Below are 14,823 nucleotides of genomic sequence, written 5' to 3' on the forward strand. Positions count from 1 at the left end.
TTTGCAATCGTTATTTTCACCATTTAAATGTGATTTTGACACCTTGTTCTTGTGTTACAGGGGAGCCACACAAATTTGACCCCACATTCACAGGACCAGTTCACAACAGGTAGAGTACATCTTGTTTCTTTTTTATGCTTTTTGGATTTTATTTGAGGCTGAGCACTCAAGGCTATTTGAGCATTTATCACTTCATATGTCACTTCCTGTACACGGATACTTATTATTATTCAGTATTGGTATATATAATATGTGTATATGTATGCATTTAAAATGTTAGCTTTTAATAAATATATATATATATATATATATATATAAATTATATTTATTTATTTATTTTTTCCCTTAATGAATAATATAAGAAAAACTACTAACAATTTTACACATAGAACAAATGCTTACATATCTAAATGGTGACTTCATATTCACTTCTTATATACTTCCTATTATTGACTTCCTACTATAAGCTTACAACCGAACTTCAAAAGAAACCCTAAAATACTTTTGGTATTTATAGAGGTGAATAAAGCCATTATTTAGTTATTTTTACTTTTAAGAACTCTACAAAGGAGGGTTTTTTCACATTTAGCTAACTTGAAATATTTAGCAGAAATAATGCCCTCAAAACCACAGCTAGGTCACAAACACACATGCACACCCTGAAAATGTTGTCCTTTTCTCTATCCCTGATTTGCACGTGCCTGTTATTGATAAAAAATATTGACTTTATTCATGGACCTGTCGCTCCGCTGGCCTGTTTCTTGCTCTAATCCAGAGCTGCTGGTGGATCAATGGTTAGTTCAGCAGTGATAGCGGACAGAACAGCTTTCACCCCACCGGAGCAGAGAAATCAATGACTGTTGCTCAAATGTCTTGGGTCGCTATGCATAATTAACATGCGTGCTAAATAAGATTCAGCAGATTGTGATGTAATTCTGCTATTATTGGACAGCAAGCCATGGGTTTCATTTTATTCTTGTTGCTCTCAATACAAAGTGTGCAGCTCAGCGTGTTTCAAATAGGGTTTTCCTGTGCTTAGTGCATATTTGTAAGGCCTGGCTACTGCTAATTAGGGTTGACTGATGTAAAACGCTTAAGCTCTGTTGGGTTAGTACAGCATGTGGAGCTTTGCTGTGCTTTGTTTGCTGTGATCAGGTGTGGTGCATTCCATGTCACAGCTGACTCAGTTGTTTATCGTAGTGGCTCAGTAATAACATGATAAAGTATTAGATTTATTTATTTATTTATTTTTACTTTTTTAAAGGGATAGTTCACTTTGAAATGAATTTTTGGTATGTTTTAGCTTACCTCAAGGGGATCCAAGATGTAGGTGTCTTTTTTTCCGCAGTAGTTTCAATTTTGATATTTTTAGGTCAAACCGTTCTTGTCTAGTCCAAGTTAAAACAATTCCCCGTCGTCCAAATTAAACAATTCCCCATCATGAGTACACATTGATGGCCTAAGACACGAAACGAGCGGTTTGTGTGAGAAAACGAACAGTATTTATGTCGTTTTTACCGCTTATACACAGCCATGTCCGAGTGATCTGATCTGACGTGTACGCAGACTGGTGCATAGATATACACACTAGATGTCGCCTTAAAGACATTCGTTCCAATGAACTGCCGTAGACAAGGCGACATCTAGTGTGTATATATCTATGCACCAGTCTGCGTACACATCAGATCAGATCACTCGGACATGGCTGTCAGTGTGTATAAGCGGTAAAAACGACATAAATACTGTTCGTTTTCTCACACAAACCGCTCGTTTCGTGTCTTAGGCCATCAATGTGTACTCATGATGGGGAATTGTTTAATTTGGACGACGGGGAATTGTTTTAATTTGGACTCTGTGCTTGTGTTTTGAGATAATGACCATAGACCTGCATTATATGACTGACAGACAAGAACGGTTTGACCTAAAAATATCAAAATTGAAACTACTGCGGAAAAAAAGACACCTACATCTTGGATGCCCTTGAGGTAAGCTAAAACATACCAAAAATTAATTTCAAAGTGAACTATCCCTTTAAAAACTTTTTTTCCGATGAAGCACAAAAGGAAGAATGTGTGACACCTTTATTTATTTTTTTACACCTATTCTTCTATACAACTGAACAGCAGTTTAGTGATCACGTATCTAGCTACAAAAACGCCATAAAAGTCCATATGACTCTTGCACTATATTCAAAGTAGGGGTGCAACAGATCACAAAACACATGGTTCGGATCATATTCCTGTTTTTGAGTCACGGATCAGAATTTTTTTTGGATCAGCGAAAAAAAAAAGGGGGTGGAAAAGATGTAATTTTGCTTTCCATTTATTACATAAAGAACACTTTAGGCACTTCTTCGATACCACAGCAAAAACTACTAGCCTGACTAATGAGGTTCAAACATTATAAAAGACAAGTGGACAGTCAGTAATAAAATAAAAACACATAAAATACAAGCATAGATAAATACAGTAGAACAAAATAACAAATAAAGTATGGTCTAACAGTTGTATTCTGGTACAGAAATGTAAAATGTGTAAAATAACACTGTTGGCTGTATACAGTGTTCACTGTATAAATTAAATATAAATAGATTTTTGTTAAAGCTGTGTTTTGTTGTTTGATTAACATTATTATGTATTTATATTATGCGATGGCATCGGTTTTACCGTATCAGTTTGAGCCTGAGTCATATTCCTTTAGAAATGCATGCAAAGTGGATTTTCTTTCGCAGCGCAGAAAAAAGCGTCTTCTTGACATGTCGACGGCAGGAGGACGAGCAGCATACAGATTTGTTACAAACGTAGATCTGTGCAGGAAGTTAGACTGGAATTACTGACGAAGCAGTTAAGAATCGGGTTCTTTCTTTTGGGAGACAATAACTTGCAGAGAAATTGCAGACCTTTTACATTCATAAACAGCTGTATTACACACTACATGAAAGGTAATGCCTAAAAAAGTAAAATGGTGCACTTTAAGAGAGTTTTGTGTCAGGAACATTTGTTAATCTTCTCCAGTGCACGTGACTGCTGCGACTGGATCATTGAGAACCGCTTGGATCATTGTTTGCATCAGTTTGATTCGAATTCTTTTCAATTTCTTCTGAAAAGATAAAAAGACAATTTGTTTCAATCAATCTCACAATGATTCGTTCACATTATTATTGACTCTCGGTCTGGTCACAGCAGCTCACTGGAAGGCGAGCTCATATGAGTTACTTTTATGGTGTTATTTAAAAAAAAAAAAATTTGTGTGCGTGTCATTTTTAGGTTGATTGGTCATAATGACCTTTCATTATATGAAAAAGAGTTGCATGAAGACTTTTCCTGTGACTACGCTTTTATTCCTGATTCTTAGTTGGCCAACTTTCCATAAGTCCATTAACAAAATATCACCAAAAATATCACCCAAGCTGCATTACATTAAATGTCACTTACTCCCAGTAACACGTCAAATCCACACCTTTGTGTGAAAGAGGCCCGGCGCAACCACCCACTTTCCGTCTGTGTTGAGCAGAATATAAATATAGCTCAGGGAACACTTTTACAGACGATACTAATGGAATTGTGGGTTTGTAGTTTACACATCAGACACGTCACTCATTTCTGCTGTCCTCCACATTACTGTGAGTTAGTAAGATTTGGTAGTGGAGTCAGTACTACTACAACACTAAGGATGTCCCAGTAAGCTTACATGTACTTTACTGGTGGTCCATTCTTTTGAGTGTGTGTTATTAGGACACGTTACCACAACATAAAGTTGCGTCTTAGTTCTACAGACTTCCTTGTAGCATATTGTTTATATTAGCATCTAGCTAACTCATTAGCTTAAAATTCACAGTTTCACTTTATTTGGTTGGTCTCTTTGACACATTCTGTTGACTATAAGTAACGTTCCACCTACATGTCTACTAACTCTCATTAGAGTGTTAGTAGAGTATTAGTAGAATGGTAGCGTTAGTGTCAGAATACGTTGACATGTAGTTGCAAAGTTACTTATAGTCAATGTTAAAGGACCACCACAATAAAGAGTTAGCAGATATCAAGCAGACAGTCTACTAATACTCTAATGAGATTTAGTTAACATGTAGTTGCAAAGTTACTTATAGTCAACAGAATGTTCAAAAGGGACCATCAAAATAAAGTGTACCAAATTCAATATTACTTAAAGTTGGCATGAAACGGAAGTTGTGATGGTCTTTTCTTCCATATTGTTACATATAGCTGAGTGGAACAACTTGAACAAGAATAAATGTAGGATGGGACTTGATTTTGTCCATCGGGAATTTATTGGATTGTTGTGGTTTGCTATTGCGGTGATCTCATGTGAGTGAGAGGCTGTCCCACCATGTCATCAGAATGTGCATGGATAAATCATTTGGAATAAATCCTGCAATATTCTATAAAAACAAATTTTTGTAAGTTTAAGTTTATCTAATTATATTTTATTTCAGTTAACAAAAAAAATAGTTTAAATTATTTTTAGTTAACATTAGCAGCCATTACTTTACATTAAATGCATACTATTTAGGATGGATAATATGCGATTGAGGATTCAGCTCATCTGTTAATCTGTTAGTTGCCCTGCTGTGACCTCAGCCTCCTTTTCTCAGTCTGCAAAGCTGCTATATAGACCAGTTGTTTTCAATTAGTTGGTTGGCACTCAAAAATGGGTCACAAGTCTGTTCTGTTGGCGTTACAGTCAGCATGGAAAAAACAATGGCAAATACAGTATGAGCTCTATTTATATAGCCTAGTTATTTATTTTTTTGTACACTGTGGTAGTGAAGTTTTTTATTTTGTTCATAGATTGAGGGTTCACAATATTTAGAGTTTTATTGACCAAAATTTGATTTATTGTATATAATTCATTAACTTGTTCAAATAATTATTGAAATGCTAGTATGAATGCAAAAATACTGTGATTTATTCATTCAGTGCTCTCATTCTCTCCCTCACATTCTCTCTTTCTCACATTCCCACTGCAGGGGCTGCACAGACGTGCTTTGCTGTGTGATCTTTGTCGTCGTCATCCTCGGTTACATCGTTCTGGGAACAGTGGGTGAGTTACACTCATTAACGTGCGCTTCAGCAGAGAGGGTTGCATAATGCGGCTCATGAATCCAGCGCTATTAAGCAGCCAAATAGAAGCGGCGGGGGAGCGTCAGTCCTAAACAGCAGCCTGATGTGGTGTCATTATGTTCAGCTACACTCCCCTCACTGTTTGTGGCTGTTTTTTAAGGACAGTCATTTAGTCCATTCTCAAAAAAAGCAAGAGGACTCACACGAACCCATTCATTCACTGTGACATTTGATTGTGTGCATCATTCATGGTTTAAATGTGGAATCTGTGGTTAAAACTGTCAGAGGCTCTTCTCTTGTGCTGTTTCTGGGAGACTCACAGCTTGCTGACTGTTAAATCTGGCTGTTTTGGAAACATGCCGCCGGGGTTATATATATATATATATATACAGTGGCGCCCAAAAGTTTGCATTGAAAATCTGGGATGCAACTTCTAATTTCAAAACAGGTTTTCGTTTTTGAAATTTGGAATAGGATTATGTGACACTGAAGACTGGTAGCCTGATGTCGTCATACTCAGATTCTAGTCAGAATGTGAGTCTGATACTGCTCCATTAAGCTTTGATTATGGGGCGTGTTTCAACCGAACCAGGAAGGAAAATGCCTCTGCACTCAATTGGATAGACCTATAACCAATCAGAGCAACGGAGTAAGTGACGTATGTTTTTCATTCATGTTTCCGATCGACAAATGTCTTGATCGTGGTTCTCTGTTCCTCTTTTAAAATGAATGCGCTGTCGATATCTTCTATAACAGACGCGATGGCGGAATCTACACATAATGTTTTATAAACAAAGTTCGAGAGGAGCACGTTCAAATAATCAATCCAATCAACTTGTCATCAAACAATGACCGTCTGGTCTACACTATCAGCATGAGAGGAAGCATATATTTATTCACTTTGTCAACTCACCTAACATTCCATGACAGTTTTCAGCATCCCTCCACTCACTCTCGGCCTGTTCTTCCACAGCCTGGAATACGGGGGGAGCACTTTGGGTTCGGGCCGAATACCGAGCCCGGAGCCTCTCCTCAAACAGCACGCCAAATATGCATTTATTCTATCTGACTTATTTGTAAGTGTGAACTCGTGAAATAACAATTCTCCAGCGGCAGTCATCTGTGTTGTAAACGAATTCAACCCAAGCGCTCATTGGTGACGTGGATGATTACGTTACGTTGCTCATCTGTCCATCATCGTATAAAGCCCGCCCTGACAATTTGATTGGTCCGAACTATTTGGTCCGGATTTTTGTTCGGGCATAATAGCTCCTCAACGGAACGAGTCCAGACCATAGACTGTAAAAAATATGGACAAAGCGTCTGTGACGTCACCCATAGACTTCTGAAGATCGGTTTTGAGGCCGTTTATGGGGGGTATGGGCGGCGCCATATTTCAATACAAATGTTCAGAAAGGATAACTTACAGGTATGATGTGTTGTGTCAGATCATGGCCGAGACGTCAAATTTCAGGAATTCCACTCGGCGCAGCCTATGCTCGTTGTCAGCTGTCAATCAAGCTGTCAATCGCGCCCTTATTTGTCATACATTTTATATCTAAATACGATCTAAACTAACGAGTTAGAAAAAAATTCACCCCCCTCACAGTTGTCAGGCACTCGGAACCTATCGTAAAATACAATAAAAGTCCATGGGACCAACCTGTAAAAACATGAATTTATGCTGTGAAAACGGACATTTTAACATGGGGGTGTATGGACATTTGCTCCCTTTTGGGACCTGTCCCTAGCGGATTTTCGATGTATTGCAGTTTTTCGCATTTCCGGGTAGGCTTCATTTTTCAGATTAGAATGTTGCCGCTTGGTCCAGACCGAACTTCCCAAGCGGGAAGGAAGTCGACCGGAAGTTGAAGCCGGCCGCGTGCCACCATCTTGTAGCAGAACTTCACCTGCTGTTAGCATCCCATTGACTCCCATTCATTTTGGCGTCACTTTGACAGCGAATAACTTTACATCTGAGGCGTTTGAAGACTACATTTGTCCATTATTTATTTCTAAAGAAACACGACAATGTATAAAATGCTCCATTACCTTGTAGCTTACGTTATGGCCCCGTAAAAACAGTTTTTGTAAAAGTAGGCTAACGATTGCGTCATAACCACGCGACTCTCTGTCGCACAGTAGAGAGATTACCGTATTGACGGGAGGAGAAGCTCGCGGGCAATCGGGGAGACGTGGAGGCAAAATGACAAAATAATTAATCAGAATACCTAGCAAAAGTTTCTCCTGCTCCCAGCTCGTGAACACCTCCTACTCACGCTCTCCGTCTCTGCAAGATTCGGAAGGGAACGATTCAGATTTCTCATGCCACAGCCACTAGAAGACAGACGGGTTGCTCACGTCACATCTACGTCGTCAAGCTCTGTTTGAGTCTGCGCGTCAGGAACGGAAGTCCTAAGAAATCGCTGAAAACGGGCTTCACTTGCCTCAATTGAGTTCCAATGAGATGACTCTGTCCACTTCTTATACTGTCTATGGAACTTCCCGACCTAAAAATGTTGTGGGCGGGGCTAAGTTCGGCTGGCATCCAGGCTAGAAGACTGGAGTAATGGCTCCTGAAACTTTAGCTTTAGCCATCACAGGAATACATAGTTTTTATTTTTAATTAAAACAATTATTTTATATGTATATACTGTATGTGTAAAATAATGTAAACTGATATTTTTTACTGGCACACTGCAGCAAAAGATATAAAAAACTGGCTTAAAACCATCTTTTTGGTGAAAATAATAACGTTCCTACGACTTTTGCACAGTACTTTATATATATTTGAGTTTGACAACAGTCGCTAACGTCTTGGAGACGTTGCCGCAGTTCTTCTGAATTCAAGCAGCTTGAGTGCTGCTGCTGTGCTGTGGTTATAGTAAATTGGACAAACCAAATAGCAAAACGTTCTGAAATTGAGGATAATTTTTCATTAAAATGATGATACTAATTCTTTAGTCTGTACATATTTTGTCTGTGGAGTGTTTGCTGTTTCTCCCAGTGCATTTTCTTTCTCACACTGATCTCATTCCACTCCTCTCTGATGTCTTATTGGTTTAATCCTGACTTGGTTAAATTAATACGACTGGCTTTTCTGTTGCCCTTTGAAGTGCACTGACATGTCATGTGACCCTTTTAGACTTGAGGTGACATTCCTTGACCCCTGAAGCTCAAATTCACTTTTCCATGCAGACTTAAGTGGAGAGAATTAAATCATTGGGCACAGTCATTCTCCACAGAGCTGCAGTGTTTTCGATTCACTGTGGATTTGAATCGCTCATGTTAAATTACATAAAGAGCTTCTTATGCTCTAAATTAAATATGGGGTTTCACTTTATTTTTAGTTTGTTTTTCATGCATCTTTTCTTGTTTGTCCTCTTTGCTTGTGCCTGTTCCTTCTCAACAGGAACAGTGGGTGTAGTGTCAGTGCCATAAAATACTGAGGTTGCTGGTACAAAATAAAATATTTTTTTAATTAAAGCAGTTATTTGAAATGCATGATGTTTGAAATGCAAATCTGGTGAACTTATTTGAGAAACATGTTTCAGATGACATGACTTGTGTTATGTTTTTTTAAAGCTTGGCTGCATGGAGACCCCCGGAAAGTGGTCTACCCGACAGACAGCTATGGGCAGTTCTGTGGACAGCAGGAAACTCCTAATGCGTGAGTATGAGTCCGAGAGGAGGATAACTGATCATTCTTTATATTTGAAAGCCAATAACTGAGATATTGGCAGATGAATCTAAATCCAAATTTTTAGACAATTTTTGAGAGCCTGATTACAAAAACAAAAGTCTCACCATCAAAAGCCATGTCCCAAAGACACAATTATAATGTTCTCATTATAATTTTATTACAGTTATTTCAAGCAATTCAAAACCATCATGGTGAATTTTGCGCATCTGAAGTGTCTCAGCTGAAGGAAATAATCCATTATTTATATGCTTTAATATATCGACCCAATTTTCTTATCGGGCCAATAACGATAACATCGAAAATGAACATATATCGGCCGATACCGATATGGTGGCCGATATATCGTGCATCCCTATATTATATTATATTATATTATATTATATTATATTATATTATATTATATTATATTATATTATATTATATTATATTATATTATATTATATTATTTTATATTATTAAGACATTCATGTTTCAAAGCTCAATTGAAACACCTTCTGTTTCTCCCCCACAGAAATAAAGCCATATTATTTTACTTCAATATTTTACAATGTGCCAATCCTACAGTCCTCATTAACCTCCAGTGCCCTACAACTCAGGTAATACAGACACTTTTGCAAACTATCTGTCATATTTTCTAAGCTAGATTGCTCTGTTTTTTAGCACATGCCTTGTTTTATTTGTAGCTGATGTTTCTTTTCCTCTCTTGTTCTCCTCAGCTGTGTGTATCCAAGTGCCCAGATAGATTTGCCACATACATTGACATGCAATACAACTATAGACGCAATAAGAGCTACTGGGAATACTACAAGCAATTCTGCAAGCCGGGCTTCAACAATCCTGATAAGGTACCATGTGGATATCCTGAAGAACTAGAACTTAGTTTAAATTCAGAGATGACAGAACAAAACCATGTACACTGGCTTTTGATAAAAGTTTGAATATTCTTTGAAAAAGTTTTTCTTTTTCCCCCAGGCCATTGAAATGAATAAAATCTTATTCATTCAAAGTCATAGACATTTCTATAGTGAATATATAGGCTATACATTTATATATTTTTCATATTATTCTCTGCTCTGAAATATTTCTTTGTCTAGAAATTGCTCTTGTGTAGAATAAAACTAGTCATGTCCTATTTAAAAGTGAATCTTTCTTTTGAGTTTGTTCTTTTCAATGCATCGTTGAATCTAAATGATTTATTAGCAAGTTTACCCGAATTTAAGTGATAATTAATTGAATAATACTTCCAGTAATCCCAAATCACTGGAAAAGTCATGGAAGTTTATTAGTTAAAAAGACGGTGGGAACCCTGTTATTTCTAGAGGAATTTTATGCTTATTGTCAGATAGATTAGTACTTGTGATGACGATGGTTCATCTTAGCAAGCCGATACGTGAGCTGTATCGCCCAGCAGGCGCCACATTTCCTTCGCGCGTCAGTGCGGAAATGTACCAACGCAAAACCGTCAATGATCTAATTCTGCTGAGTCAATGGATTTTCACACATGAACATTTAGAAGCTCACATGGTGACAGATTTTGTGGCAGGCCTGACATACTGGAGAGATATTGTAGAGAGAAGAATGCTGTATAAGGTTTATTTTTGTAAAATATCTTCTTTTTTCCCTCTTCTATTTCCATTTGGCAGCCGGTTTCTCAGGTGCTACAGGATGAAGATTGTCCCTCAATGATTGTGCCAAGCAGACCATGTGAGTTTTTATTTATTTTTTAATATTTTGAGATGTAATATATAGTCAAAACTATGTCTTCTGTCCTAAAATGTTTCATTATTATTCCCTGTCTTAGTGCTGATGTGCATTTCAATTTATTGGGCTGAAATTTTGCACCAATAATGTGCAAATGCATTTCCAGGAGAATCTTGAAAGTTTGAGTTGTGAACTAGTGCCAGAACAAAGAAAACCCAACATATATGTGTATAAGTGGGCTAAGTTAAATCTTGTTCATGTGTAATTAAAATGAAGTTGCTAATGACACGAATGTATGTGAACATGAATAGAAACTTGTGCTGCAGGAGATCAAGAGTTTCAGTTCAGGCCGCTGGATCTCTTTGAAGCCATCATAACTGCTTCGATGTAAACATTGTGAGTAATATAAGAGATAGAAAAAGAGAAAATGTCACTGGCAAGGCTTAGAAAGGTCGCCGTGTCCTCTCCATATCGGCAGAGGAGGCACAGAATGATACAAAACCCTTGGATAGCAGCTGCCTATCACTTCTCAGGAACTCAGGCCTTCAAGTCAGGGTGAAAAAACACAAGTGCAGACAGACACAAAGCATATCCTGAACAACTGTTGAATACTATATTTGAATATTGTAGGGGATTTTACAGTTAAACACCCATGGACCAGATATGATGAATTTCATCAGCAGAAGTCAGCTTCAACACTCGCTTTGCCGTACATTCACATTTCACAGCAATTATACCTTTCATCAAGGTCTAAGCTACTTCATTACTTCAGGTTAAATGATTCTGATTGGCTAAGAAAATGAATAAACATAGTACATTTCCACACATGAACTGATAGACAGAAGCATATCTTCATTGATCTCGCGGCTGACACCCGGACCCTGGATTTAGGCACGACGTGACCCTCCAAGGTCACATAACTGTGTTTCTAGGCGCCAGCATTCCATCGCCCAAAGGTGCCAGTTGTTCACCCCACCAATACTGATCTGTAACACAGAATATTAGCATACACACACACAGATACACAGAGCTTGAACAACTTCAACCTTGAAGAAGCTGTGTATAACTATATGTGTATAAACTATAAACAGGAAAGTTTCCCAAAACATACAGATAACATGTTCTTTCTTTCAGAGGTTCAGACAATATTCAACATTATTTTCTAGTGTTTGAATATAGAAAAGTAAAGTAAATGCTTGACCTAAGAAGTGGGCATGTAGGTGACAGGCGAGTCTTGGTCATCTAGAAAAGTAGATATGTGTTTTAACACATTTTGGGTGCCTCTCTCAAAAACATGGAAAGAGCACATTCCGTTATAATAATATAATAATAAAAATAATAATTTGTTACATTTATATAGTGCTTTTCTGGGTACTCAAAGCGCTTTACATGGAAGGAGGAATCTCCTCAACCGACATTAAACAGACATATCATTTTTGAAAAAGTAATTCGAATCATTTAATATTTAGAAGGATAAATATTGATTAATACATTGATTATACATCACTCAAAAGTTACACATTGAAGCGGCAGTGAATTCCAGTATCCACCCCTTTCAATATAAATACTTAGAGGGATTTTAATTGAGCTTTATTCTTTACTTTCTATCAGTTCTCCAGAGGTGCTTTCCCGATTTCATCACCAGAAACGGGACGTTAACTGTTGCCAACCAAACAAGCTTCAAAGATGGACATGGTAAAACCAGAAGTGTCATCGATCTGAGAGCAGCGGCAAAGTAAGTTTCACTTATTAAGAGTGCTCAGCATCATTCATTAAAGGCTATAGCCTTCTACTAGCCTGTTTAATAGCTATTGGACTGATGCTGCACTGTCTGTCTGGCTACAAAATTGCTCTTATTTGGTGTAACATGAGTAGGAAGACTAGTTAGGCATATCAAAACAGCCATGCTGTGACATATGAGCTTAGTTTAGTTACAACAGTATTTCTCAAATATTACACGCACCATTCTGTTGTCAAATAGTGTTATACAATGACTGCTAAACTATATCATTTACCTACGTTGTCATATTACATATTTAACTGTGCTAGTTTCATATGTCTTGTATCTCTCCGTGGTCTCCTTCTCACATACTCAACTTTTTATATCTATTTATGTATTTATTTGGTTAAGTATGATAATAATATACATAATATACAGCTAGTTGGTCATTAACACAAAATAAACCCCTTCACTTTACTTCAGGGTCCTAATCACCCTGCTAGGGTTTATACAAGTCAGATTTTAAGAGAGTTTACACTACTGTTCAAAAGTTTGGGGTCTGTGAGATTTTTGTTAATATTTTTTTTTTTTTTTTTTTTTTTTTTTATATGCCCAAGGCTGCATTTATTTAGTCAAAAATACTGTAAAAATATTGGTATATTGTTAATGTGTCAATTTAAATAACTTTTTTTCTATTTTATTGTGCGTGTGTGTGCGTGCGCATGTGTGATATTTATAGGCTGAATTTTCAGCTGTCATTACTCCAGGTGTCACATGATCCTTCAGAAATAATTCTAATATGCTGATTTGGTGCTAAAGAAACATTTCTTCTTATTATCAATGTTGAAAACAGTTGTGCTGCTTGCTTTATATTTTTGTAGAAACAATTATACATTTCCCCCAGTGTTTTTTCAGGATTCGATTTCAAATAAATGCTGTATGAAAGATGATTAATTTCTTCTTCTTTTTAAAGAACTGACCCCAAACTTTTGAACGGAAGTGTATGTTTAATATTGCATCTTGATATAAAAAATATCTTCTTTTGACTCGGTAGATACAGCAGGTAAACAAGTAATACAGTTATTTTTAACATTTGTTCCTAAATATACTGTGTTTCCATCCAGGGAAGAGAGGACAGTTTTATCTGGGTATGACATTAGGCCTTACAAAGGTCAGAGAGAATCTGGCCTTTTAAGCCACGCAAATAAGTCAAGCTGTGCATGTTTGCATGAGTTTGCTCCTGCCATAATAGCACTTATGTGAATGCCTTGGGTGAAAGGTCACATGGGGTACATTCTTATTTTAGCAGGCAAGTTTCTTGTAACTAATAGACATTGTTTACACAGGACGTGTTCTTTACGTCTTCAGCCATTGCATTGCATCTTTCTACATGGTAAAATTGGTTAAAAGATTTCCATCAAGCTGTTTTTGAATGCAAGACTGCCTTGTGTAAACAGGCTTTGATTGAGTTTCGCTCACAATAACGAGCACTTCTATGCTATAATCTGCTGATGCTTTTTACAACTCCACCTGATTTTTCTTCCTGTGTGTCTTTTGTAACATGCTCAATGCTTCTTTTTTGTAGCAAAGTCACGGCCATGCAGCAAGGAACAGAAAGGTCTTAATTTCTTGTCAGCTTTGAAACTTGACCTTGTCCTTCGCTTATCTACAAACTAACCTCCCTCATCACACATTCTGCACCTGCAGCATCTCATAGAATCTGTAGAACAGAAAAAACACATCTGTTTTTTTCCCCTCATCAGAACTGAGGTCACTGACAAAATCCCACTGCCTTTCAGATGCCTGTATGCTGAAAGAGCATTGAAGAATATAATGGCAAATGTAGGGAAGATCGTTTTGCACAGGAACCAGGTTGATCATGTTTTTTTGCCATGCAAAATTGAGCGTAGGAGTTTGAAATGCAGATGACGCTGTTAAAATTGGGACTGTTAAAATCTTCCATTCACCAACAGCTTCTCTGCTCTAGAGAAACACACTTTTCTTTAGCATTACTTGGAGAACTTCATCTCTGTTTTCCAGTGTTTGGAAGTAACCAACTAAACCTAACTGTATTTTTCAGTATCATGACAGTAGTTACAGTTAGCTACTTTTTCCAGCAAGTAGTGGTATAACATGACAATTCTTTTTGTCCGAATGAACTTTCACACTCTCTCATATGAATCTTTCACATGATTTTTTGAGTCCATGTGCAGATGTCTTTTTTTATAGCAATATACAGTTGTTGTTGTTTTTAGTTTTTTTACAATTATACAGCATAGCTACCTAGCTAGCTAAGTGTAGACAACTGCATTTTTTTTATTTAATTTTTTTAAGTAGCTTTAATGTAGTTTAACTAAACTGCTTTAAATTTAGAAGCTTGTAGCTTTACAAGCAAATTGCTTGCACAACACTGCTACTCTCTGTTGTGGCAAACATTTCTATTAACCCCTCATCACTGCGTAAGAGACACTCTGAATCCAATTGTCTTTTAAAAAGTATTTATTCTTGCAAGAAGGCCCAGTCGCCACATAGAAGTTACACTACATGGTGAGTGAGACACTGACAGGAAGAGCTGGGCACACTTTATACTCATTTCAAGATCTTCTTCAGCAGGGCTTCTT

At 37.2% G+C, this 14,823-nt stretch overlaps 1 protein-coding gene across 5 annotated transcripts in view; it reads left to right on the forward strand.

Annotated features, from left to right (window-relative positions):
- Positions 1–14,823, forward strand: part of slc44a5b (solute carrier family 44 member 5b) — a 37,704-nt gene that overhangs the window by 12,208 nt on the left and 10,673 nt on the right. For 3 of the 5 annotated variants that reach the window (XM_082188286.1, XM_082188287.1, XM_082188285.1), the window contains exons 2-8: positions 61–109; positions 4,985–5,058; positions 8,664–8,748; positions 9,293–9,377; positions 9,498–9,626; positions 10,425–10,485; positions 12,094–12,217. In XM_082188286.1, coding sequence (XP_082044412.1) covers positions 61–109; positions 4,985–5,058; positions 8,664–8,748; positions 9,293–9,377; positions 9,498–9,626; positions 10,425–10,485; positions 12,094–12,217 — 607 coding nt within the window. Of the gene's footprint in view, positions 1–60; positions 110–4,984; positions 5,059–8,663; positions 8,749–9,292; positions 9,378–9,497; positions 9,627–10,424; positions 10,486–12,093; positions 12,218–13,326; positions 13,351–14,823 lie in introns of all 5 variants that reach the window. The other 2 variants (XM_082188284.1, XM_082188283.1) reach the window with 1 other exon arrangement.

Source organism: Leuciscus leuciscus (genome assembly GCF_965113295.1).
Source record: "Leuciscus leuciscus genome assembly, chromosome: 13".
Taxonomy (NCBI): domain Eukaryota; kingdom Metazoa; phylum Chordata; class Actinopteri; order Cypriniformes; family Leuciscidae; genus Leuciscus; species Leuciscus leuciscus.